A 27,687-nucleotide genomic window follows, 5' to 3' on the forward strand; every position below is an offset into this window, starting at 1 on the left:
AAGAGAAGGAGATGGATGCAGGCGAACAAGGGTTGTGGCTTGAGGTAAATGAAATAGTTCGCAACTCGAAAGCACTAAAAACGATAAGTTAAGACCTCGAACGGAGCAATTTGCTAGAATTCAAGTAATGTTAAATTAGTCCCCATGAAATTTTAATGCTAAACATATTATGGTAGGTTAAGATTTATATGAAAATTTATGGTTATTACACAAAGTTAAGTAGCTAAATCAAGTGGTGTAAAATGACTATAATGCTCTTAAGGTTACTTACTTTCCGTTTATGATCCAAATGACCTTTAAATGTTATAAAACTTTATGAGATGTCTTATTCCGTGATTTTTAAGGATTATATTAAGTTTGAGAATCATTGGATCATATTTGGAGCATGCAATGACTAAAATAAAGTACCATCAGTTCATGACCTAAACTGACATGAGATTTTAATAAAAGGGACTAAGGTAGAAATATAAGGATATTCTAGAAGTTTTGGAGTGATTGAAGTCCCTTTCCGAGTTGAAGCAAGAATAAAGTGTAAAATGACCAAAATGCCCCCAAATGCCTAAGCACTTATTTATGGATTTAGGGACTCAACCAAGAAAAAGTATAAATACAAAATGCCCTATATTTCTAAGCATTGGTTTATGAATTAAATGGACTCCAAAAGACCTAAGACTTTATATATGTTATATTTCAATTACATAAGACGGTATGAAAGTTATCAAGGTCGTGTGAGTGTGTACAGGGACTAAACTAAGAATTATAGATAAAATGACCAAAATACCCCTAAAACAACCGTGAGCTATTCCAAGGTACAAACTACCTCCAAATGGCCTAAGATTTTAAGTAAGAACTATATATTAGGACATGAATAGCTACCCAAGAGTTCGAGGATTTTGAAATACATTAAGAGCTTAAACCAATAAATGAAGAAATAAATGAACAAAATACCTTTATAAGGATTCAAGATGTTTTCAAGGCGCTAGGGAACTCATGTGTTATACACGCTTATAAGATACATATGCAAGTTTCCAAGGACATTAGAACATGATTGGGCTAAGCCAAAACTTAAGGAAAATTACTAAACTACCCCTAAAGGCCAATAGTAAGAATCCATGCTTTTATCTACTTACCTCAAGAAACATGTTAGTATCCTTATAAAGACTTGGGCAAGTTGTTATGACAATTTGACATATACTTAACCTAGGAGATTGTGGACTTGTGCGTTGTTAGGCTCTAAAAATAACTTTTGGGACAAGACACTCCAAAGAAAAGTACAAGGAAAAGAGCACAACACTAACCCCTTGACCACCTAGACTCAAGAACATGAAGACATAAAAAGCTAAAACAAACTCATGTATGACCTGAGAATCAAGCAGTAAAAGATAAAAAAAAATATTCTTATTGACATCCTTAAAAGAATTAACAAACAAAGATTCTATGAACTCCGATAAATACGGTGTCATGATTGACTTGAACTCATGAGGATGACTTATTACACTAATAAGACATGTATACTTTATGACGAATTTTAAGCATGTCATGAAGATGGGGTGGATTACCAGTACACATTACCCTAAGGTTAGCACATGAGATTTTGTTAATATTTGCTAGCGAAGGATATGAGTAAGATGAGACATTACACTCCATGACCTAAAGTTATCGTGACATTAAAGAATGCTAAGTAATACTCTAATCATCTCCAAGGTGACCGATAACATCCCACCACGCAGTGGTTCTTGAGGCACATATTTTCCTCTTCTAAGTGAGATGCCCTGCACCATGTTTTTCTTAGCAGGATGTCATGTTCAGGTCTCATGTTTTCCCTCACCTAGATGAAATTCCCTGCACCATGGTTGGGGGATGCTCTAGTCATGATTCTTGGAGGACTTCACGTCCCTATTTTGTACCAATCATGTGACCTTCTCAGTTTTTCATGGGGAGTAATCTAGGGCCACATTAGGGATAGCCTCCAAATTGACTACATGTCATGGCTCATGATACAAGAAGCGAAGATAAGTCCCTTGTCAACACAAAAGTGAGTATACCCCACGGTACAACATGTCCATGACTCAGACTACATCGCTTGGAACGTAAGAAGTCTTGGATGTAGATTTTTAGTCTACACCGCTTGGAATGTAAGAAAACTTAGGTTTAGGTTTCGGGCTATATCACAGGAAACACATGAAGCCTTGGATACAAGTTCAGACTACATCTCTTGACGTATGAAACCTTGGACATAGATCTTTAGATTTATGTCTTAGTACTATAAATTTTAAGGGGAGTATTTTAGGGAACAAAACAAGAAACAAGAACCATGATAAGATCCAAATACAAGAAGAACAACTTAGAATCGAGGACCAAGATCCTTGGATAGATCACAACAAAAACTCAAAATTCAACCACAAAACCTAAGGGTCCAAGTTCTCAGGTTAAGAAAAAGAACATGACAAGAAAGATTGCGGTAGCCTAACACACACCATGGACATGATTAAGAGCCTACAAGTAGGTTACTTACTGAGTTTTTGTACTCACTCTATATTTTTCCATGTTTTTCAAGTAAATAAAATGCTAGTTGAGTATAGACGCGGATCTAGAATAAATGCCATACAACACTACACCATCTTCGACTACTTAAATATTTTTAAATTGTTTTATTTATTGAGTCCAATGTATTCAAACTTCAAATTAAATTTGTAAATTAAAATATATTTATGTTTTATTTTAAATACGAAAATTTTTACCATCCGCTTTTACGTGTCTTTTCATATTTTTAAGTCTTTAACAAGTCGCAGCTCGTGAAAGCATAGTCGTTGTCTAAGTAAACGGCTTACCTTTCTTGGTTTTGTGTTGAGTCTTGGTGTCCCCATAGCATTTGAGCATCAAGTAGGCACCTATCCCTAATTGATGTCCATATACATAAAACACTTGGAAACATTTGTTCAATTGACATGGTGTCTTGACAATAATTTAGTTGTTTTTTTCTAAAAAAACTAGAAAGCATCAAATTTTGTGTGTATTATATATAAAACTAAATTTAGTGTATAATATATTCATAAATAATTATGAAATTTTTGTTTAAAGTTTAGAGAAGAATAAAATAATATGAAACCAAAACAATCCTCCGACCAAATCCCAAGGAACCAAACAGGGTGAGGGAGTGTTATGCCCACAAAGACCAGAATCCATGTCTCTTTTCACCATTCTTAAATCAAAATCTATTCCCCTATCATGTTTTATGGGCATCACGCCAAATTCCACGACATCCTCACCTCATCTTGTTGTTCTAAATTTAGAACACCACATGTCAAATGCTCCTTAAACAACAGAGCGAGTCTCTCTCTCCAGATGATATGTTGTTTTATGCGAATGTCCAAGCATCAATCAATTAATAGCCTGTAAAAAAAAACACCTAAAAATCAACAAAGATTCAATTGTTGTCTTCAGTTTATAGACATGACCGTTTGTTCTGTTTGCAGAAATAAGGGGGAATAAATGATTGGATCAACTCTCTCCCTTCCTTCAAATCGTGTTCTTTTTTAGCATTTCTTGACCACAAAATCAAAAGCTGAGACCAACAAAAACACCCAAAACCAAACCATGTTAGACAGAGACAGACAGAAGAAACAACAAACAAACCCACATTTGGGATTCAAAATGGAATTCAGATGCTTTGATCGTTTGACTCATTGATTCATTCATTCATTTCCTTGTTTCTCCATCTTAATTTTTCAACTTTTCCCCAATTGGGTGTTTTAAAAAATCCCCAATTCACAATTTTTAATCCCAAATTCCATCTGGGTTCGTCTCAAAATCTTCCGTTATGAGTAACAGAGAAAGTGGAGTTTTGAAGGCATGGGAAGCCACGATCCGCAGAACCCAAGCGGCCAAGAAGCGAGCCCATAGCATCTTCGGCTCCACCTCCGTGGGTCATGCCGACGATAGCGACATCAACGGCGGCTATACTGACGCCTTCGACCCTGAATTAATTGCCGGTGAGGTTTACCACGCTGACAGAATCCTCCCAAATGGCGACTATTACACCGGCCAATGGTGCGACAGTTTCCCACACGGCCACGGAAAATACCTCTGGACCGACGGCTGTATGTACGTCGGAGAATGGGTCAAAGGCAAGACAATGGGCCGTGGCCGATTCAGCTGGCCATCGGGAGCCACATACGAAGGCGAATTCAAGAGCGGGTATATGGATGGAAATGGAACCTACACAGGGTCAAATGGGGACACTTATAAAGGGAATTGGGTGATGAATTTGAAACATGGGCGTGGAGTTAAAAGCTTCTCAAATGGCGATTGCTATGATGGGGAATGGAGGAGGGGATTGCAAGAAGGGAATGGGAAATATCAATGGAAGAATGGCAATCATTATGTCGGTGAATGGAAGAATGGGGAGATTTGTGGGAAAGGGAGTTTTGTTTGGAGTAATGGGAATAAATATGAAGGCAATTGGGAATCAGGGTTGCCTAGAGGCAATGGAACATTCAAATGGCCTGATGGGAGTTTCTATGTAGGATATTGGAGCAAAGATCCACAAGAACAAAACGGGAGTTACTATCCCTCTGGCTCATTAGGGAATGTGCAATGGGATCCACAAGATGTGTATAATGTGGACTTTAGTGATTGCAAGATTTGCCTTGGGGAGAAGGTGTCGATTTTGCCGTCGCAGAAGAAGCTAGCGGCGTGGAGGTCGTCGAAGGGAGAGGACGGGGTGAAGCCGAGGAGGATGTCAGTGGATGGACGGGTGAGTATTGAGGTCGAGAGGCCGTTTGATAGAATGCAAATGTGGGGGTGTGGGGATATCGACGACTTTGTGACGGGGTGTTGCAGCGAGAGGACGTCGTCGGCCGGAGGAGGAGGAGGAGGAGGAGGAGGAGGAGGGCGGGGGGATATGAGTGAATATATGTTGGGATTGAGTTTGGAGAAGGAGGGACTTGGGACGCCAATGAGGATGTCAAAGTCTTGTAAGAGGCAAGGAGAGACTATCTGCAAAGGCCACAAGAACTATGATCTTATGCTCAATTTGCAGCTTGGGATCAGGTAGTTTGATGCTTTTTAAGCAATGTTTTTGGTACATTTTGATGTCCTCTTTAACCATTTGTATGTGTACGTGAGGATTCAACAGGCACTCGGTTGGAAGACCAGCCCCGGCGGCTTCCCTTGATTTGAAGCCATCAGCTTTTGATCCAAAGGAAAAAGTTTGGACCAAATTCCCTTCCGAAGGGAGCAAACACACGCCACCCCATCAGTCATGTGAGTTCAAATGGAAGGATTATTGCCCTTTGGTTTTCAGGTACAATTCAACGTCGTTTTCTCGATCGAATATGACATGTCGAACCAAATTGTTAGCCGTGTTAATGGATATTGTCCTCTGTCTTCAGAACTCTAAGGAAATTGTTCAAGGTGGATCCAGCTGATTATATGCTATCTATCTGTGGGAACGATGCGCTTCGAGAACTTTCTTCTCCAGGAAAAAGTGGTAGCTTCTTCTACTTGACTAACGACGATCGATATATGATCAAGACGATGAAGAAGGCCGAAGCTAAAGTGAGACATTGTTTTCTTTTCTTACACTAATCATTATACAACAACGACTATGGCAATTGTAATTGGGGAGAACTTGGTGTGATTGTGCAGGTTTTGATAAGAATGCTCTCTGCCTATTATAACCATGTTAGAGCCTTTCAGACTACTTTGGTGACCAAATTCTATGGTCTTCATTGTGTTAAATTAACAGGGCCAATTCAAAAGAAGGTACATTAACATTTGTTCACAACATCAACTTGAAACCACTACCGGAAGAATATTCTTGTGTTGTTTAGGGTGATAGGAATCACATATCTCCACAATGATATGATATTGTCCACTTTGAGTGTAAGCTCTCATGGCTTTGAGGTCCCAAAAGGCCTCGTACCAATGGAGATAGTATAGTATTCCTAGATTATAAAGCCATGATCATTCTCTAAATTAGCCGACGTGGGACTTTCGTCCAACACCATAAACTCTCGTGGTTTTGTTTTGGGCTTCCCAAAAGGCCTCATACCAATGGAGATAATATTTCTTGATTATAAACCCATGATCATTCCCTAAATTAGTCCACGTGGGGACTTTCAGGTAAGGTTCATCATTATGGGAAACCTTTTTTGCTCGGAGTATTCCATTCACCGACGGTTCGACTTGAAAGGGTCAATTCTTGGACGCACAACAGATAAGCCTTTGAGCGAAATCGACGACACTACCATCCTGAAGGACCTCGATCTTAACTTCGTATTTCGATTGCAAAAATCATGGTTTCAAGAGTTTTGCAGGTGAAAAAGCTATGGTTAGGGACACCAACAAAGATCTTAACTTTCATGTCTCCACTTGATGTTTATTAATTGTCGTTCTTATAGGCAAATCGATCGAGACTGTGAGTTCCTCGAACAAGAAAGAATTATGGATTATAGTCTTCTTGTTGGTCTTCACTTCAGGGAAACTTCAGCTGCTGGTGATTTCATACCTTCCGGTGCTCGAACTCCGACAGGTTTTTCTCTATGTTCTTGTCCTCCAACTGTCACACTATCAACCACTTAGCATGTCTCTGTTCCAATCTTTCAGGAGGGGCAGAGAATGAAGCAGCTCCTCGTCTATCAAGAGTCGACATGGATCAGCTTTTCCTCGATCCATCCAGGTGAAATGTGATTGACAACAAATTTGCATTGTTCTTAATTGTATGAGCTTCACAACAATTAAATTGCAGATGGTCGAGTATCAAATTGGGTGTAAACATGCCTGCTCGAGTGGAACGAACGGTGAGAAAAAGTGACTGTGAGTTTCAATTGGTAGGAGAACCAACAGGGGAGTATTATGATGTGGTTATGTTCTTTGGTATCATTGACATACTTCAAGATTATGACATTAGCAAGAAGCTTGAGCATGCCTACAAGTCAATTCAATACGATCCTACTTCGATATCAGCTGTCGATCCAAAACAATACTCGAAGCGATTTCGGGACTTCATATTTAATATCTTTGCAGAAGATGAGGCAAACTTTGAATAAAGATCTACACATGAGTCGTTTCTCAACTTATCAACTCCTTGTTCTGGAAATGTATTTAATAATTTTTAGCAGGGTTGAGATGGGATGAGAAATGCATGATCACATCTTTCATTTGTTTTATATATAGCAAGTATATATACCATTCATGTAGTTCCATTACAATTACACAGAAAAAGATATAGTCGTTTATTATTGGATATTTGGTATCATTTGTTTTAGATTTGAATCACTCACGAGCCACAATGGTTATGAAGCTTGAATGATTCTAAACATGCAATCTAAATTACATAAAATTGCGAGAAAAAAAAACTTAGTCGAGAGGAAAGCAAAAATGCTCTTTTTATTACATTTTTTAAATCTATTTTAGACGGATGATATACCTGGCTTTATGTAGCCTCAAAATGAAAACACATGGAAAAAATTCTAACTTTCATACCTTACGACCATAATTAGCTACGGTATAAATTTAATAAATAAATAAAAGCCTTAAGGTACATTAAAGAAACATCGTAACTCTAAATTATCATGTACCCAAAATTTGTAACCATTCAAGAATAAATGGAGCTTGATTCTCCTTTAATGTTGCATGAATTACAGCATCTTGTGATAATTTGAACAACATTTTCTTTACCTCTTTCTTGAAGTTTATCTTTCATTATTGATGTCTTGGTTCATATAAGAAACTTAAATAAAACAACGCAAACCTTCCGATCTAACCTAGGGCTACTATACCAAATATAAGGGCAACTACCTTGGCTCGCTTGCATGGCCTTTATAGTGATGTCATCATCCATATAAGGGTGTCTTACCTTAATTTGAAAAAGAAGTAGCATGTGGTTGAGTATTTAAAAATATGCAGTAAGTAGCCCCACTATTCTGTCGAAAAATGCAAACACAAACAACCATGGTGAGACCTATCTTTTTTTAAAATATCAAGGCCTTGGGCTCTAGTTTCCGGTCTGGGTGGGGTTGGATGTGTAATATTTCTCTACGTACGACCCACACACGTGAACATGGATCCACCCTGCGAGCTCGTATCGTACCCCCTGAACTTGGCTGTTCAGGCTAGCGCATGTGCATGTTGCTGGACTCTATGGAGGGAAAGAGTCTACGTAATATCGTGATAAACATAAACATCTTAAGGTACGCCTTTATACTAATCATAATGGAAAAGTATACCAATGCACATTACACACAAAATGTATGAGGTAACATAGCATCAAAATATGACATATACTTACAATACAAGTCCATTCATTCTTTTCATGACATAATGTTCCTATGAGACATATAACAGTACTTGTCTTATTTTTCATGATTAACATACACGGCTTTCTAATGTCTCATACGCATAGAGCGAACATATTATCATAGTTCACATGTCTTTCTAATGTACTCTCCATTTATATTTATCCTATCTAATCTATTAAATATTAATTTGAACATTTCAAATTAAATCTATTTTCTCCTTTGTATTTAATATATCTAATATATTAAATATTAATTTGAATACTTCTATTTTTCTTTTCTTTTAAGTAAATTGGGACTACTATGAGCTAACAAGGAGACCTTCTGGACCTACAAATTATAAGTTTCAGTATACAAAAATAATTAATTAAACTCTTTAATTAATCAATTTTCATTCATTAATTATATACTTCACAATAGACTTAGAGTTGCACTCTTATGCACGAGTAGAAAAAGTTATGTCCATTGATATAATCATTACAACCACGTCGATCCTTCACGAGTGGCTCATAATTACAACTAGGTCAAAAGTTTGTTTTACCCCCTTTAATTACATCTTTTACCTTAATTCTCTAATGAACAATTTGTTTATGTTCCAATCATAAAAGTCCAATGAGAGAACAACCCATCCACTTTCTTTATGTGGAAAAGAGTGAATTTTATCCAATGATATTATGTTCTCAACTTCTTATTTGGTCACGTCCCTAAAATGGTAGGCACATTAAATTGTCTTAAAGAGTCATTCTCACCCATGTAAATTAAAGGACAAGCCCTCACAAGCGAGTTTATAACTCACTTTGGATTAAGATCGAGTCACATATGATCGTCATGTGAAATATTAATCTTCTTAATTAACAGATTTATAAAAATAGATTAAATATTTCTTGGTTCAATCTTATGCAAACTCACATGATACCCTCACTTACATGTCTCCACATGACCAATTTGGTTCAAATCATTTGTAAATATTACAAAATGGGTCGTAGAATAGTGTTACCAAGATAAGTCATTCAACCTTATCTATATACTATAGACCATTTAGTTTATTACTTAAACACTATTATCTTGTATGTCAACTACATACGGCTCAAGATTACATGAATAATCTTAGATTTTCATATAATGAATACCAATTAAATTATAAATAAAATAATAAAAATTATTGTTAAAAACTAAATAATTAATTACGAGGCTTTGAGGCATAAATATAAACCCATATCATAGTATAACTGACAACATAATTTGTAGCATGACAAAACATATCATAACATAAACACAACATAGCACATGCCAAACAATCATAAAACGCGATATGTGAAAGGGCCACATGACGAGCATTGTTCATTCAGCAAACAAGTCATCCAACCAAGGCAACAGAGAAACCACTTACTTGATTGGTTTAAGCTGAAGTTACTACGCTCCTTTAATGCTAGCTTAAAGCTACTTATTGAAATCTCATCCTACCTAAAGAGCCCCACAATCATAATTTAGAATTCTAGTATGGAAATTGACTAAGCTAATTGCATAAAATAATCTAAACTTAGCTCCAAATTTAATTGAGCTAAAATGTAGCCATACTAACCTTAAACGCTTCCAAAAGTGTCAAAACAGCTCCCAAGGAGTCGAAAAATGGTAGGAAACAACATATTAAACCCAAGTCGGATTAGTCAAGAAGCTGAGTTGATGCCGTCAGAAAAAGTATTCTCCAACTCACTCCGCTCAAGTGGGATGAAATAGAACAATTGTTGTGACTCAGTAATCCAAGGACCTCCCTTCTAGTACTCACATCCAATTGTCCACTTTCTCAAACTAACCAACGTGAGACTAACTTTTTTTGTTTTTCTAATTTTTTATTGTTAGATTATACACATTTGAAAGAAACTTTCATCCAAGAAAGTACTTAAGCTTAGAATAAGTTGGGTCCTCATTAATCAAGAGAGGTGCGTAATCTATAACGCTTGTTCAGTCAGTCAAGTATTTGTGAAGATGAATATGTGGAACACTAATTTGCACGGTAAGAAGAGATAGTGGTTGGGCCAAACTATATGCTACTAATTTGATTCGATCTAAAATGTTGAAGGATCCGATGAAGTGTGAGCTTAGCTTGCCCTCTCATCCAAACCACAGGATGCCTTATTGGAGACTCCTTCAAGAATGCCTTGTCAACTACCTCAAACTTCAAGTTTCTATGTCTCATGTTGACATAACTCTTTTGTCTACTTTACCGGTGTGCATTCTTGTCTTGATCTTTTACATGAACTCATTGGTGTCTTGAACTTACTCCTGTTCTAACAGTTCACGTTCACCTACCTCATTTTAACACATTAGGGCTTTCATTGTTTCAGTATAAAGTATGAATAATGTCACACTAATAGTTGTCTAATATCTATTGTTGTAAGCAATTTTCATAAGATAAACTTGAAATCAAAACTATTTATGAGAGTAAGGCATTGGTACTGCTAATACCGACAACATATAGTCTTATCTATTCTCAATAGGGTGGAGACTTTACTCAAAGTAACCTATGTTATCTATTCCCAATAGGGTGGAACTGCTAATACCGACAACATATAGTCTTATCTATTCCCAATAGGGTGGAGACTTTACTCAAAGTAACCTATGTTATCTATTCCCAATAGGGTGGAGACTTTACTCAAAGTAACCTATGTAATATTGTGAGTGCAACAACCCATCACTACTTGATGAAGGTGTGACTTTTTGTTATCTTAGATAAACCTAGAAAGAATTCCATGACATGACCTCTCAAGTGGTTGAAACTTTTGGTTTCCATAGATCACTCAATAGTGGTTTGGACATATCCTTTTTACTCTCTACCTGACGTGCCATCTTGAACAACTTATTTAATTTGAGATTCACTCATGGAGAACACATATTCCCTCATAGAACGGTGAGTGATAAAATTCAACTAATTTTAGAGTTGTTATACCTTGTGCAATCTAGATTGATTGGTAACTCTATTGACGTGGGTTTGGTTTAAGTCAGAGTTGGACCAATATTTCTAGTAGTGATTAAGGGAAGTGTTCCAAGTAAGAGACTTTCCTATTGAAACTAAATTGTTTTGTTTTTCGAAACATGGTTGGATGTGTATGTTATGATATGAATTGTTATATTGATGTTGTCTGTGCATATTATGATTTTTTAATGAAATAAATGTGGTAAGGGTTAAACACTGTGTGTATCGGATAACCAGTCATTATTGGTCTTGGTCACATGGGTGATTGTTGAAATTTATAAACGTGATAAGGATTATACACTGTGTGTATCGAGTAACCAACCACTACTGGTCTCTAAGGAGTGATTGTTGAAAACTATTTTAAATGAGTAGATTACGCACTATATATTACGAGCAATCAACCATCGAGATTCCTCAATTTTAATTGATGAACTGTATGGTTGTTTACATGTCTGACTCTAATGGGAGAGAGCCTTACTTGAGTATTTTCATACTCATTCTACGATCAAGTAAGGGCAACATGGAAGTGACCATCCTCGGACAACTTAGAGTTAAGAGCTTCCGCATAAAAAGATTTTATTATTTTTAAGTTTTGTTGCATAAACATCCTAGTTTATCGGAACTAAGAAACTTTGGAATGTTGTAGTTTTCTTTAATTATCTTTTGTTAAACTATTTGGTTAAATGGCATGTTTTTAAATTATTTAGAAAGGGGCACCCAAGCATTATTTTTTCTAATAAATTATCTTTAACATGTTTTCATGCATTTTAAATTTTAAATTTTAGGTTGTTAAGTGACGACTACAATCGATGCATACGCAAAAAGTCGGGTCATTATAGTACTAGATAGCGGGTGTGTATACCAACCTTTCACACATGGGCTAAGGCGCACTGCCAGCTCATCTATGTCGTATGACACTTTCTTTAAAATACCCATTTCAAATGAAAGACGCTTGAAATACTGTCTTGCAATGCTCACCCACGCTATGACACACGTATGTGTCATAAGGTAGCTCGCTTAGGCCACAGGGATCAGGGGTGGTGGAGGGATGACAACATGCCTCCCCCTCTGGTACATTTTAAGCCATTTTTAATCTTTTGGAGTAGACGTCATTTTGGTGAGTGGTCATACTTTCCCGTGAAGCGTCCATCGAATACTCGAATGACACCAAATTTTGTGAGGTTTCATCTTTCATATCGATAGACTTAATTCTAGAGCCGCATGTCGAAACTCATATCAAAATTTTGATGTAACGACTCTAATTTTTCTATTTAATCTAAGGTCGCTACTGTATTCATCTCATGAACATTGAATGCGGAAATACTTCATTTAAACTTTCATAAAACATAACCTTCATCTTAAAATATAGTCATCGACTTACGTGTTTGAAAACATTTTTAAAACAACACAACAATAAACTAAATTAAATAAATAAACATTTAAATTAAAAACATTCTATTCTACCTAAGTCTCAGGAGATAAGTGTGACTACCCTATGCATGTGTCACGGTCTCGAGTTGTGATGTCATCGTCAGCCGTACAAGGATGCCTTGCCTTTACCTGAAATAAAAGTAGCACGTGGCTTGAGTATTTTAAGAAATACTTAGTAAGTGACCCCACTATTGGGGTTAAATGCAAACACATACAATTTCATGAAGGTGCCCTATCATATTAGTCTATTTACCTACGGCGACTATCCTAAACGGGCTAATTGGATGTGTATTTTATGTTCTACACATGGTTCACACATGCGAGTATGGACCCACCAGTCGGTTCGCACACCTCCTGGGCCCCTTTCTTGTTGGGCGAGCATTCTTTAGTAGTTGTTGATGTCAGACACCCGTATAGGAATAACGATCGTTGCAGCATTAGGATAAACATAATGATCGTTTTCCTGCCTGGTCGTCGCAGCATTATGATATCCATAATTATCGTTTTCCTGCCTCTTAATGTACGCATCCATACCATCATAAAAAGGGGTATCTCCCGATGCATGACACACAATAATGCATGAGGTCCCAACATTTTTTCATTTAATACAACCCCGCTAGCGTTTCATACACATCATATCGTTTTTCATATCATTTCTCATATTGTTTATCATATCACTTATCATATATATTTATGTATACGTCACAGTTGTATTTCATGCTAGTTTGTCGTTTTGCATGTCAATCATATCATATCATTCAGATTACATAAATATGTCATATCATAACGTTCAACGCTTCCAGACATAACAATTTTCATCATATACATATCATACCGTAACATATCGCATCATAATATATCATATCATAAACATGTCAATTGATCACATATCTCATACCGTAACATATCGCATCATAGTATATCATATCATAAACATGTCAATTGATCACATATCTCATACCAACATATTTCATATCATTTTCATATCTTATCACAACATATATATATCCGTCATTCTCATATCATATCATAATCAGATCATTTCGTAAACACTTCGTAGTCATATCATTTCCATATGCATATCCTAGCTATATCGTTTTCTAAACTTGTCATAGTCGTATTGTCCTTGTACATCTCATAGTCGTATCATTTCATGAATAATACCTTAGTCATATTGTTTCCATATGCATATTCTAACCATATCATTTCCTAAACTTGTCATAGTCTTATCATCTTTTATCGTCCTTGTACATCTCATAGTCATATCATCTCATGAACATACCTTAGTCCTATTATCGTCCAACGTATCCTAAATCAAACGTTTCATGAACGTATCCTAGTCTTACCGTTACAAGAACACATCCTAACCATATCGGTTCATGAACGTATCCTAGTCATACAGTTACATGGACGTATCCTAGTCATACCGTCACAGGAGCGTATCCTAACCATATCGTTCTATCAACCTACCATAATCATATCCTTTTCTTTACATAACCTAACCATATCGTTATATCAATCATACCTTAGTTATATCGTTACATTACGTTTATCTCATCCTTCTTGTATCCTATCTCACATACATAACATATCATAGTGTAGAACCCCAAGTAAGTATATAAAATAAATAAATAAATATAAAGGGGAAAGAGGGGAAACGTGTGGTAGAGGTTATGGTACACTGACGTCGCCGGCCGTGAGTCAGAATTTTGGCGGCGAAATGATCNAAAAAAAAAAAAAAAAAAAAAAAAAAAAAAAAAAAAAAAGAGAAAGAAGGGAGGAATCGGGGAAGAAGAAGCTGCCCTCTTCTTCCCCCGTGCAGCCCGGCACGGGCGCGCGGCCCATCAAGGGCGAGCGCTCAGTACGACCCCAGCCTGCGACAGCCGGCCCAATGCGGTCTTATTGAGCCGAGCTCTCTTCGAAGAATTATCCGTTTTGACTTCGATTTTGGCACTGCTTTCACCCGTATTCTTGTTTTTCTAACGTAGATATTATTCGAGGAGTTTGACAAACTTTGGAACTCCTGTCGAACAAAAAAAAAGAGAACATCACGCTGCCCAGGTAAGTGGCACCTCGGAACTTTGGATTTAGCTACGCTCTTAGTATGCATGAAATTATGGTATAAGAAGTATGTTTTAGAAGTTGAACATAGAATGAGTTGAGATGATACATGTTGAAAGTGATTATGCATGTTCGCTGAAACTTTACCGAAACGCGTATGCAACCACCTTATGTACTGAGATTCATGACTAGCTTTCCATGATTAGATGATTAAGTTATGCCTCCGTCACGCATGTTACAGTATTAGCGGTTAAGCGGGGACGTTTAGGGGTTCGCCAACTAACCTCTAACCGTAAACCTGACTAGATTGTCAGGGGTCCGTGTAACCATAGAACTGACCATTTGATTGTTGATGGTACCTTGTGGGGACTTATAGGAAGTTTGCCAGTTAGTTTCCTTTAAGTGAACCTGTCACGAGAGACAGGGGTCCACGTTGGTAAATTAGAGTTGGTCGAGGATTACTGTTCATGTATATGATATTAGCGGTTAAGCGGGGACGTTTAGGGGTTCGCCAACTAACCTCTAATTGTGAACTTGACTCGATTGTTAAGGGTCCGCGTAAGTATAGAACTGACCATTTTATTGTTGATGGTACCTTGTGGGCACTTATAGGAAGTTTGCTAGTTAATTTCTTATTAGTGAGCCGTCATGAGTGACAGGGGTCCACATTGGTACATTAGAGTTGGTCGAGATTTATTGTTCATGTATATGAGTTAGTAGTTATCCGGGGACGATTAGGGGTTCGCCAACTAACCCCTAATCGTGAACTTGACTCGATTGTCAAGGGTCCGCGTAACTATAGAACTGGCCATTTTATTGTTGATGGTACCTTGTGGGGACTTATAGGAAGGTTGCCAGTTGACGACGACGACATGGCGTAGGTTTGTTTTGGGTGGAGTATTAAGATCGGTGATGACTCACGGTTTGGTTTGCTCAGATTAAGCATCGAGGCCAAGGTTTCGAGAGTCTGGATTGGTGGTTTTCACTGGCCAAAAAACTTCGAGTTCTTTCTCTCCCTCTCGTTTTTCCTCTCTCACTTTTCTCTTTTCCAGGTGCTCGATGAAGCGTGGGGCATTGACTGAAAGGTCGATGGTGCTTATTTGATCTGTAGTCGTGTGCAGTCTGAAAATTTTGGCGATCACCGAAACTTTCACAACTTCTCCAGCGACCTCAACTAATTATTATTTTTTTTCTAACGGGATATTACAAAATCCTAAGGAGATGTGTTAGGGGACCGAACAAAAATTAAGAACAAAAACAAGAACTAAGAATAAGAATTAAGAACAAGATTCGAAGGTCTAAGTTTTCAAGACAAGAACATGAACAAGAACATTATAAAAAAGATTGTGGTAGCCTAGCACACCTTAAAAACACTATTAAAAGCCTATAAGTAGGCTATTTATTGAGATTAAAAACCTATAAGTAGGCTATTGATTGAGTCTTTAAAATCATTCCTATTCTCTCGTATTTTTCAGGTGACAAGAAGGAGCTAATCTAAGACACCAATTTAGAGTAGATGCCCTCATTAGCAATATCATATTTCAACTATTTAAATGTTTTTAAGGTTGTTCTATTTATATGTTTTAGGTTGTTCTATTTATAGGGCAATGTATTCTAACTCTATTTTTGATTTGCAAATAAAATATTTTAATGTTTTTCTTAAATGCAAAACATATATATATATATATATATATTTGAGTCTTTCAGCATATTTTAAGCATTTATTTTTTCTTATACCCACGTCTAAAACTCTTAATAAAATCTATCAATTTAAAAATAAAGGATAGTAAGAAATCTCATACTCACTAAACGAGATTATTATTCAATTCATTTCTCATTTTTCATCTTATATTTATATTTGAAATTACTCAAAATTAAAATAATGCCTCATTTTTATTTCAAATTTTGATATTTAACCAGAGAAATGAGACAAGTTTTAGAGACGAGGAACGAAAGAAAGAGATTAAAAAGATATGAGAAATTGTTGAATTATAAATTAAAGTAGAGGAAAGATATAAGATGTTCGGTTAGGTTTAGTTAAATGTTTTCCATTCCTATATTAACTATAAGAAAGTTTTTACATTTATGTGGCCTAACTTGATGCCCCATTTTTTGAATTGAGAATCATGTGGCCTGAAGTGATGCCACAAATACTTAGTCTACTTAATATATAAAGTCATTAGGCAATAAATTATGTAATTATTATTTAACTCTTCATTAACTTTTTTTTTTCTTTAATTATGGATGGTAGGATGGAGAAACAAATAATTAAATCAATAGGGTAGTAATAATGATATGTTAGGGAGAGATTTCTACACTCTTATAAAACAAATTGTTTTCCTCTTCAATCGACGTGGGATTTCACAATTCACTCTTTTTGGGGCTTAGAGTCCTTGCTGACACTTGTTCCCTCCTCCAATCGATGTTGGACCCTCCCAATCTACCCCTTTTGGAGTCCAGTGTTCAGGCTGGCACACCGTCTCATGTCCACCCCCTTTGAGGCTCAGTGTCACGGTCATGCCTGTCCAGGGCATGTTGCCCATGGCCGCATGCCCATGACAAGCCAAACCCTTGTCATGTCTTTTCATTCTAGTGTTTTTTCTTTTGTAATTCTAGAGCGTATGACACCTCAAGAAAATCATGTCTAGGCCTGCCAGAACTAAAATGGCCCAGAATGTACTATAGGGGGATATGACTAGTCGTCAACTTCTCCCTACCCAAGGTTATATATGCTAAGCCGTTGTTATCTTTCTCTTGCTTGCTTATATAACGTCTCTTTCTAAAATCTCTCTTTCAAAAATCTCTCTCTCTCCTCGTTTTCTAAAACCTTCTTTTAAAACCGAGGCTAGAGGCTCGACCGTACGTCGCTTGGCCGTAGGCGACGCAAGAACAAATTGGCTTAACTCACTTGTCGCTGGAAAGTGAGTGCCGCACAATCGCTAGTCCGCTGCCTTCGAAAGTGCGATTGTGTCACGTGGTATCAGAGCTTTGTTAGCTCCGTAACGTCATACAGACCGAAATCATGTCGACGACAAAGTCGACACCCAAAGCACAAGCCGATCGGCTTACGCTAATAGAGGAGGAAATGCTGTTCCTCAAAGAAGTCCCTGACACCCTCCGTTTCCTGGAAACACGGGTGACCGAACTGAGTGAGAAAGTCGTCCAAGTCGACGCAATGGGCAACCGCCTAGACGGGTTGCCAATCGCAGAACTGTTGTTTCGAGTGACCTCGCTCGAAGAAAGAGTTGCTCCTACGAGCAGCCCAAAACCGTCTGATAGTCCGGATAGCTCTGTCGCACACAAAGAGGGACGTGGCGAAGAGTTCGACATACTACAAAACACAATGATGAGTTTGTTCAATGGATTGGCTGATGAATTCAGATCAACAGTCGACGACCTCCAAGAAAGGATGTCCGCCATGAGCACTCGAATTGAAGTTACCATGAAAGCCGTGGAAGGTGTCACGGCTGGACAAACTAGTGCAGGATCCAACAAACTAAGGTTCCCAGACCCTAGAGCCTTCAAAGGGAATCGGGACGCCAAAGAGTTGGAGAACTTCATCTTCGACGTCGAACAGTACTTCAAAGCCACAACGGCTTGTACCGACGACAAGAAGGTGACTGTAGCTGCGATGTATCTCGTAGACGACGCCAAACTGTGGTGGCGTACGAAGGTGCAAGACATCGAGGATGGATTGTGCACCATTGACTCATGGGAGGACCTCAAGAGAGAGTTGAGGGAACAATTCCTCCCCGAAAACGCAGGACACATAGCAATGGAGAAAATAGTAGCCCTGAAACACACTGGAAACATACGGGACTACGTCAGACAATTCTCAACCCTGATGCTGGATATCAGGGGTACAGCAGAGAAGGACAAGGTGTTCTTCTTTATAAATGGTCTACAACCGTGGGCCAAAACAAAGATACATGAGAACAGGGTCCAAACCCTAGCTGCCGCAATGGCCTGCGCCGAGAGACTCGTGGACTGTGGGAACGAAGCAGGATCCCAAAGAAGAGGGACACCAGCCCCAAACAATGAGGGCAAACCATACAGACCACCAGGCCATCGAAATGAAAGCCCCAACAGATCGAATGGATGGACGGATAGACCTCAGAACAATCAAGCGGGGACATCTCAAGGGCCTTACCACCAAAAGAACCACCCGACGACGCCTTTGCAATGCATACTGTGTAAAGGCCCCCACAAGGAATCCTATTGTCCTCATCGGGCCTCTCTCACTGCACTCCAAGTGTCCATTCAAGAGAGCAATGAGGCAAGGGTCGAGACTTTGCTAGACAAGAAAGAAGATCACGACAACCCCCGAATGGGCGCACTCAAATTCTTGTCAGCCCTCCAACGGAAAGTCGAACCGAAGNTTGTTGTTTACAGCACAACCCTCGAGGAACACAAAGTGCACTTGAAGTTAGTGTTTGACAAGCTCCGGCAGAACCAGCTGTATGTGAAGAAGGAGAAATGTGCATTCGCACAAACATGCATCCACTTCCTTGGACATGTCGTCAGATGTGGACAAATCAGTATGGATAGCGACAAGATAAAAGCTATCCAAGAATGGAAGGTTCCTACTTCCGTATCTGAGTTGAGGTCCTTCTTAGGACTAGCCAACTACTATAGGCGGTTCGTCGAAGGGTTTTCACGACGAGCCGCCCCATTGACAGAGCTGTTGAAGAAAGACCACCCTTGGTCGTGGTCGAATGATTGTCAAATGGCCTTTGAAAATCTGAAAACAACCATGACGAGGGGTCCTGTCCTCGGGTTGGTTGACGTCACAAAGCCATTTGAAGTAGAAACCGATGCTTCCGACTTTGCTCTCAGTGGGGTCCTTATTCAAGAAGGCCACCCCATCGCTTACGAAAGTCGAAAGCTCAACGATGCCGAACGAAGATACACTGTCTCCGAGAAAGAAATGCTGGCGGTAGTCCATTGCCTTCGAGTCTGGAGACAGTATCTCTTACGATCGCAGTTCGTAGTGAAGACGGATAACAGCGCCACTTGCCACTTCTTTGATCAACCAAAATTAACAGCAAAACAAGCTCGGTGGCAGGAGTCGTTGGCTGAATTCGACTTCAAGTTTGAACACAAAGCGGGAAAGAGTAATCAAGCAGTCGACGCGCTGAGTCGGAAGGGCGAACATGCGACCCTGTGCATGTTAGCCCATATTCATTCAAGTAAGATCGACGGATCGATGCGCGACATCATCAAGGAACATTTACACAAAGACCCATCGGTCAAAGCTGTTGTCGAACTAGCTAAGGAAACAGATTGTACGTCCCAAGAACGGGGGAACTGAGGAAGAAGCTCATCCAGGAATGTCATGATACCTTATGGGCCGGACACCCGGGGTGGCAAAGAACATACGCCCTAATAAAGAAGGGGTACTTCTGGCCAAACATGCGAGACGACATCATGCAATACACCAAGACGTGCCTCATCTGCCAACAGGATAAGGTCGAGAAAGCCAAAGTCTCTGGACTCTTGGAACCTCTACCTGTGCCAACAAGACCCTGGGAAAGTGTATCTCTGGACTTCATAACACACCTCCCAAAAGTCGGGGAATATGACGCCATCTTGGTTATTGTGGACCGGTTCTCAAAATATGCGACGTTCATCCCCACTCCCAAATTATGCTCGGCGGAACTCACAGCCCAACTGTTTTTCAAACACGTTGTAAAGTTATGGGGCATTCCGTCGAGCATCATCAGTGATAGGGATGGCAGATTCATTGGGACATTCTGGACTGAGTTATTCGCTTTCTTGGGAACAACCTTGAACATCTCCTCGAGTTATCACCCTCAAACCGATGGACAGACAGAACGGTTCAACTGCTTGCTCGAAGAATACTTACGTCACTTCGTCGACGCTCGCCAAAAGAACTGGATACAATTGTTAGATGTCGCCCAATTTTGCTTCAATTGTCAAACAAGCTCGTCTACAGGGAAGAGTCCCTTTGAAATTGTAAGTGGACGACAACCGGCCTTACCCCATATTATTGATCATCCTTATGCAGGAAAAAACCCTCAAGCTCACAACTTTACAAGAGAATGGAAGCAGACGACAGATATAGCCCGAGCATATTTAGAGAAAGCTTCCAAGCATATGAAGAAATGGGCGGACAAGAAGCGTCGCCCCCTTCATTTCCGTGCAGGAGATCAAGTCCTTATCAAGCTGAGACCAGAACAGATCAGATTTCGTAGCCGAAAGGACCAGAGATTAGTTCGTAAATACGAAGGCCCGGTTGAAGTCCTTAAAAAGATTGGGGCTACCTCCTACCGAGTTGCACTCCCCGCATGGATGAAAATTCACCCCGTCATTCATGTGAGCAACTTGAAGCCCTATCACCCTGATCCAGACGACGACCATCGAAATACAACCACAAGACCGAGCATCGATCTGAAACAAAAAGAAACAAAGGAAGTGGAAGAGATCCTAGCCGACAGGGTTAGGAAGATAGGAAGACCTGTACGGACGATTCGTGAATTCCTTGTCAAATGGAAGAATCTCCCTACAGAGGAAACAAGCTGGGAACGCGCCGAAGATCTGAACTCCGCCGCCACCCACATCGCAAGGTATGAAAGTAGTCGGTTGACGGGGACGTCAACCAATTAGGTGGGGGAGGATGTCACGGTCATGCCTGTCCAGGGCCTGTTGCCCATGGCCGCATGCCCATGACAAGCCAAACCCTTGTCATGTCTTTTCATTCTAGTGTTTTTCCCTTTGTAATTCTAGAGCGTATGACACCTCAAGAAAATCATGTCTAGGCCTGCCAGAACTAAAATGGCCCAGAATGTACTATAGGGGGATATGACTAGTCGTCAACTTCTCCCTACCCAAGGTTATATATGCTAAGCCGTTGTTATCTTTCTCTTGCTTGCTTATATAACGTCTCTTTCTAAAATCTCTCTTTCAAAAATCTCTCTCTCTCCTCGTTTTCTAAAACCTTCTTTTAAAACCGAGGCTAGAGGCTCGACCGTACGTCGCTTGGCCGTAGGCGACGCAAGAACAAATTGGCTTAACTCACTTGTCGCTGGAAAGTGAGTGCCGCACAATCGCTAGTCCGCTGCCTTCGAAAGTGCGATTGTGTCACTCAGCATCCATGTTGACACACTGTCTCAACTCCACCCTCCTTTGGGGCTCAACATCCTCGCTAGCACATCGCTCAGTGTCTGACTTAGATACCATTTGTAACGACTCAAGTCCACCGCTAGCAGATATTTTTCTCTTTGGATTTCCTTTTTCGGACTTCCCCTCAAGGTTTTTAAAATGCGTCTAGAGATTTTCACACCCTTATAAAAGGTGTTTTGTTCTCCTCTCCGATGTGAGATCTCACATTTAGTGCCTACATTTTTTATGCGTACAAGATTGGTCAATAAATAAATATTTCACAACTCATCAATCTTAGCCAAAAATTCACGAGTGTTGTCGTTTTCTATGCGCTATCAATTTCATGTGTTCATTCAACTAAGGGAATAATTTTTTACAGTTCTTCAAACACAAGCCAAAAAAGAAAAAAAAATGTAAAAATTTCAACATGTAATAAGATAAAATTTGATAAAATTGAATATGGACATCATTTGTTTTAGAATATAACATTATAAAGATTTTAAACACACCCTATTAATACCTTGAGCTGGAGTTCCTATTTCTCTAAATTAATAAATAGTGCATTAAATATGGTTTATTATAAAAATAAATTAAATATGTTTTCTTTTATTATAACAATTTTAAGATAATATTTATCATTTTTTGTTACGACCTAATTTTTGAAGTTTTGGATCACAAATCGCGAAGATCGAAAAAAAACGAAAAAAAATTACAAAAATTTAAAATCAAACAACACTGCATTAAAAAGACCCATTAAAAAACATTTACTAAAAAAATTGTTGTTTTCCAAGATTATTAGAAAATGAGGACCAAATAAAAATACAACATCCCCTAAACATAAGACTGATGCCTCGGAATAGCCTCCTTATGATCACGCAGCTTTGGAACACCCTCCCAACTCGGGCAATAGTCAAGCCACCTGAAAAAGAAAAGCGGTATTTAGTGAGTAAAAATATACTGATTAAGTAACCTACTTCTAGGCTTTAATCGCATACTTGACCTAATAATTTACCACAGGTATATCTTTGGGTTCTAGGAAGTTCTAACCTAAGTTCTACAACTATCTGAGCTTCTAGAGAAGCCTCAAAGTTCCAAGCGATTCTCTTGCTAGACACATACTCAATCGAGATCTAAACATCGTTCTTATTTTTTTCATCAATTCCAATTGAGGTTTGAGAGTTGTTTAAACTTTCAAATACCATGGATTTGTTGGACGGCTTATGTGAGCTTTAGGTGAGCAACTTTTTCAATTCTTCAATCTTAGATGACTTACATTGTCATAAAAATGAATCATCGATATCCTAGATCTGGAAATGCGACTTCGTCACAATCATCTCATAGAACAGTATGGTATCATCTCTTGAAACATCACTATATAACATTATCTGGCGATCCTTCTATAGGATTATATAGTAAAATGTTCTTGGGTATAACCCCATGTGTTGGCTAGCTCAACAGTAGGGGCACCTAAGTCGCCTCGACACGCTATCCTATCTGACTAATCTAGGCCAAGCTTGACGATGTGGGTTTCTGAATACCAATCGCTCGACATGAGCACTATTAGGTCTGGCCTAGGTCTCTAAATAACAATAATGACGCACCAAAATAAATAGAAAGCGGTCTAGTTCTGGTAACACCATAACAACTACTCTATGCATGGTAAGCTTCCTTAGTCTTTCCTAGGTGCCGTAGAGATTAACTAGTTTTATAAGGCATCTAGACAGTTTAAATCTTGAACTCTCATTTCTAGGGCTCTTGAGGGCTAATCTTGTTACGAAGCATTATAGATTCTGTTAACTGATTTTCCTTTCACGATTTTTGGGTGCTTAGTCTACTAAAAGTGTCCTGACCGTGGTCATCGTAAAATCGTCTCAACTCTACCACCTTATCCTTATTTTAGTTCATTCATACATTTTCATACATTTTCATACAAGGAGATATGTCAATCAATCACCTGGAGTACCGTTCTTAAACTCAAAAACAAAATTTCTGGCATAGTGAAATTCATCTTCTATAGCTTTACGGTTCTAAAATCTCTTTCTAGAGGCATTTCAGGCATTTGTAAATAACACATACATCATGCATATTATTTCACCTCATTCCAATTACATAAACATACACTTTTCTAGTTATATAAGATAGTTCATGTTGGCATGTTAACATATCCCGATTTCTAATACTCGTAAAAACTTCAAATAATTAAATTAATAACTTTGGTACATTAATTAATAAATTAATATTATTTAAATACATATAATTAAATTAATGTTTTAATTAACAATAAATTGGGTAATTAAAATTTTCAAAATAAACTAATTTAAAAAGTTGAGTGAATAAATTATGAAATGATAACAAACCCCACTTGCTAACATAAATACATGGGGGTGAGGCAATGAGTTCCCATTGGTTCATCTTCATTAGCTATGTCCGTGACGCAAGAAAATGGGAGCTTCCAAACTGAAACAAACCCAATGGCCACAACGACAGCCCACAGCCCCACGATTAAGCCTCTAACCAATGGCATAGTAGCCGCGGATAATAGCGCCCACGCACCGCTCATAATTCCACCGCCCACCACACTCCCCTCGACGCTGGGCCACTACCTAGCGCGTCGGCTTGTCCAAATTGGTGTCTCGGATATCTTTTCAGTTCCGGGAGACTCAAATCTCGTGCTCCTCGACTACTTCGTGGCGGAAAAAGGAATTAACCTTGTGGGGTGCTGCAGCGAGCTCAATGCTGGGTATGCGGCTGATGGGTACGCTAGGCGACGTGGGGTTGGAGCCTGCGCTGTCAGCTTCAGTGTTGGTGGGCTGAGCCTGATCAACGCCATCGCCGGTGCTTACTCTGAGGATCTTCCCGTGATTTGCATTGTGGGGGGACCAAATTCTAATGATTATGGGAGTAAGAGGATTATTCATCATACTATTGGGTTGCCGGATTTCGGACAAGAACTCCGATGCTTTCAAAATCTCACGTGCTATCAGGTCATCATCGACAATCTGGAAGACGCACAGTGGCAGATAGACACTGCAATTTCAAAGTGCTTAGAAGAGAGCAAACCAGTTTACATTAGCATTTGCTGCAACGTTGTGTCCATTCCTCACCCTTCTTTCTCTATCCAACCACTCATCCCTTTCTCTACCAATTGTTTGTACATGCAAACTAACCAATTGAGTTTGGAGGTGGCAGTGGCCAAGGCAGCTCAGCTTCTAAATAGCGCCCTAAAGCCCGTCATCGTCGCCGGGAAGAAGCTACGACCCGCCAAAGCACAAGACGCGTTCCTCGAGCTAGCCGACACATGTGGCTATGCTGTGGCCGTTATGCCGTCGGCCAAAGGTAGAAACATAAGTGGGATCAAAAGTCCAATTTTAATTAATGTTTACCATGTTTAAAGAATAAGAAATATCTTAAATCAAATTTCATAATAGGTTTGGTCTCCGAGGACCACGCTCATTTCATCGGAACTTATTGGGGAACGATCAGCACGGCGTTTTGTGGTGAGACGGTGGAAATAGCGGACGCTTCCATCTTTGTTGGAGCCAGTTTAGATGAATTGGAAACTGTAGCCTTCACTCTTACATACAAAAAGAACAAAGCGATCATGGTCGAAACAGATCGCGTAGTGTTTCCTAATGGACGGACGTTCGTGTCAATTTTAATGAAGGACTTTCTTCGGGCCCTTGCTAAGCGGGTGAAACCCAATCCAACAGCTTACGAGAATTATCGAAGGATTTATGTACCCGAGTGTAGTCCACCCGAATCGGACCCAAGCGAGGCGTTACGGGTCAATGTTCTTTTCAAACATATTCAAAAAATGTTATCGAGTCAAATGAGTGTAATATCTGAGACGGGCGACTCTTGGTTTCATTGTCAAAAACTTAAGCTACCAAAATCATGCGGGTAAGCTAATTTTGTGTTTAGTTTACTCTAATTGAGATGCATCATAGTATTAATTAATGAATGAGATTGATGAAATTTAGGTATGAGATGCAATTGCTATATGCATCGATTGGATGGTCTTTGGGTGCAACTTTAGGATATGCACAGGCTGCGCCACAAGACCGAGTGATTCTTTGCGTTGGTGATGGGAGCTTTCAGGTAAGCTTTTGATACTTTTAATTAGTTTATATTCTATCTCATGTTGTTATTGTTTAAATACTTTTCAATTTTTTTGTGGTAGATGACTCCACAAGAGGTGTCTACAATGATAAAATTGGGTCAAAAGAACATAATATTTTTGATAAACAATGGTGGATACACTATTGAAGTAGAACTTCACGATGGCCCTTACAATGTTATCAAGAATTGGGATTACACTGCCATCGTCAATGCTATGCACAATGGTGATGGTAATTGTTGGACTACCAAGGTAAGATCTCTAGAAGCTTTTTACTTTATTTTCATATATAATATAACGGTCTAAACCCACCGTTAGTAAATATTGTCTTCTTTAAACTTTCTTTTTTCGGCTTCTTCTCAAGGCTTTTAAAGCGTGTCTACTAAGGAAAGGTTCCACACCCTTATAAACAATGTTTTGTTCTCCTCCTCAACTAATATGGGATCTCACAATCCACCCCTTTCACAGCGCAGCGCCCTTGCTGGCATACTGCCTCATGTCCACCCCCTCCCCCCTTCCTTTAGGCTCAGCCTCCTCACTAGCACATTGTCTCGTGTCCACTCCTCACTAGCACTGATACCATTTGTAAAGATCCAAACTCATCGCTAATAGATATTGTCTTTGGGTTTTCCTCTTCAGACTTCCCTCAAGGTTTTTAAAACGTATCTAGGAAGAGATTTTCACACTCTTATAAACAATGTTTCATTCTCCTCTCTAATCGATGTGGGCTCTCACAAAATACCTTTATTAGGATCTTACCTTCAAAGGCCTTGAGGACAAGACAATATAATTTATCAAAATGTGTTAATTAGTTAATGGTGAAAAGATGACACTTTTGTATTTTAAGGCACATGTTATATGATTTTTTTTAAAAAAAATTTAAATAGTTGGAGCTTTTATGTAGGTACATACCGAAGAAGAGTTGGTGAATGCAATTGAGATAGCAATGGGAGATCGAAATGATTGCTTGTGCTTCATAGAAGTTATTGTTCATAGAGATGATACGAGTAAAGAGTTACTTGAATTTGGAAACAAGTTGGTTGCTTGTTCAACTCGTCCTCCAAGACTTTGATGATGAAGTTTGTGGAATTTTGTGTAATATTATGTAATACTTTCAAATAATTGCTACCAATTATGTCTATTCTTGAAAAATAAAGAGGTAAAAACAAGAAATAGACAAAATGCTTGTCGCTATTAGTACCCGTTCTCCAAATCTCTCGTGTTCTCTCTCTCTCACTCTCTTTAGCTTAGCGATGATTCAAATGTCTGAAATTGAAAATCAAACTAGCTTGAAGATCAAATGTCTGCGGTATGACAATGGAAGAGAGTACAACAAGTCAAAATTCAAAGCATTTTGTGCAGCTAAGGGAATTCGATTAATGAGGACAGTTCTTGGTAAGGCAAGACAAATTGGTATTGTTGAAAGGATGAACAGAACATTGAATGAGTGGGCAAAGAGTATGAGGATTCATTCTGAATTGCTAAAGACATTCCGAACCGATGTTGTAAATTCAGCAATCTACTTGATCAACAAAGGGCCATCAATACCCTTGGAGTTCAAGTTGTAGAAGAAGTATGGACAGGAAAAGAACTCAAGTACTCTCACTTGAGAACTTTTGGCTACACTACGCATGTTCGTGTTGATCCAGAGAAGAGTGACAAGCATGACGCTGAGCCTGTGA

At 38.9% G+C, this 27,687-nt stretch overlaps 2 protein-coding genes across 2 annotated transcripts; both read left to right on the forward strand.

Annotated features, from left to right (window-relative positions):
• Positions 1-3,711: 3,711 nt before the first annotated feature.
• On the forward strand, positions 3,712-7,142 carry LOC111781997 (phosphatidylinositol 4-phosphate 5-kinase 5-like). Its single transcript, XM_023662753.1, has 8 exons — positions 3,712-5,052; positions 5,138-5,305; positions 5,394-5,559; positions 5,650-5,766; positions 6,127-6,320; positions 6,405-6,535; positions 6,610-6,682; positions 6,752-7,142. Exons 1-8 carry the CDS (start codon positions 3,821-3,823, stop codon positions 7,050-7,052), a joined length of 2,382 nt encoding a protein of 793 aa, XP_023518521.1. The 5' UTR covers positions 3,712-3,820; the 3' UTR covers positions 7,053-7,142.
• A 17,189-nt stretch (positions 7,143-24,331) lies between these two features.
• Positions 24,332-27,077, forward strand: LOC111781622 (pyruvate decarboxylase 1-like). The gene is made up of 5 exons (XM_023662312.1): positions 24,332-25,224; positions 25,317-25,788; positions 25,869-25,986; positions 26,069-26,257; positions 26,910-27,077. Exons 1-5 carry the CDS (start codon positions 24,360-24,362, stop codon positions 27,075-27,077), a joined length of 1,812 nt encoding a protein of 603 aa, XP_023518080.1. The 5' UTR covers positions 24,332-24,359.
• Positions 27,078-27,687: the final 610 nt, after the last annotated feature.

The sequence above is a fragment of the Cucurbita pepo genome, chromosome LG19 (assembly GCF_002806865.2).
Source record: "Cucurbita pepo subsp. pepo cultivar mu-cu-16 chromosome LG19, ASM280686v2, whole genome shotgun sequence".
NCBI classification, from domain to species: domain Eukaryota; kingdom Viridiplantae; phylum Streptophyta; class Magnoliopsida; order Cucurbitales; family Cucurbitaceae; genus Cucurbita; species Cucurbita pepo.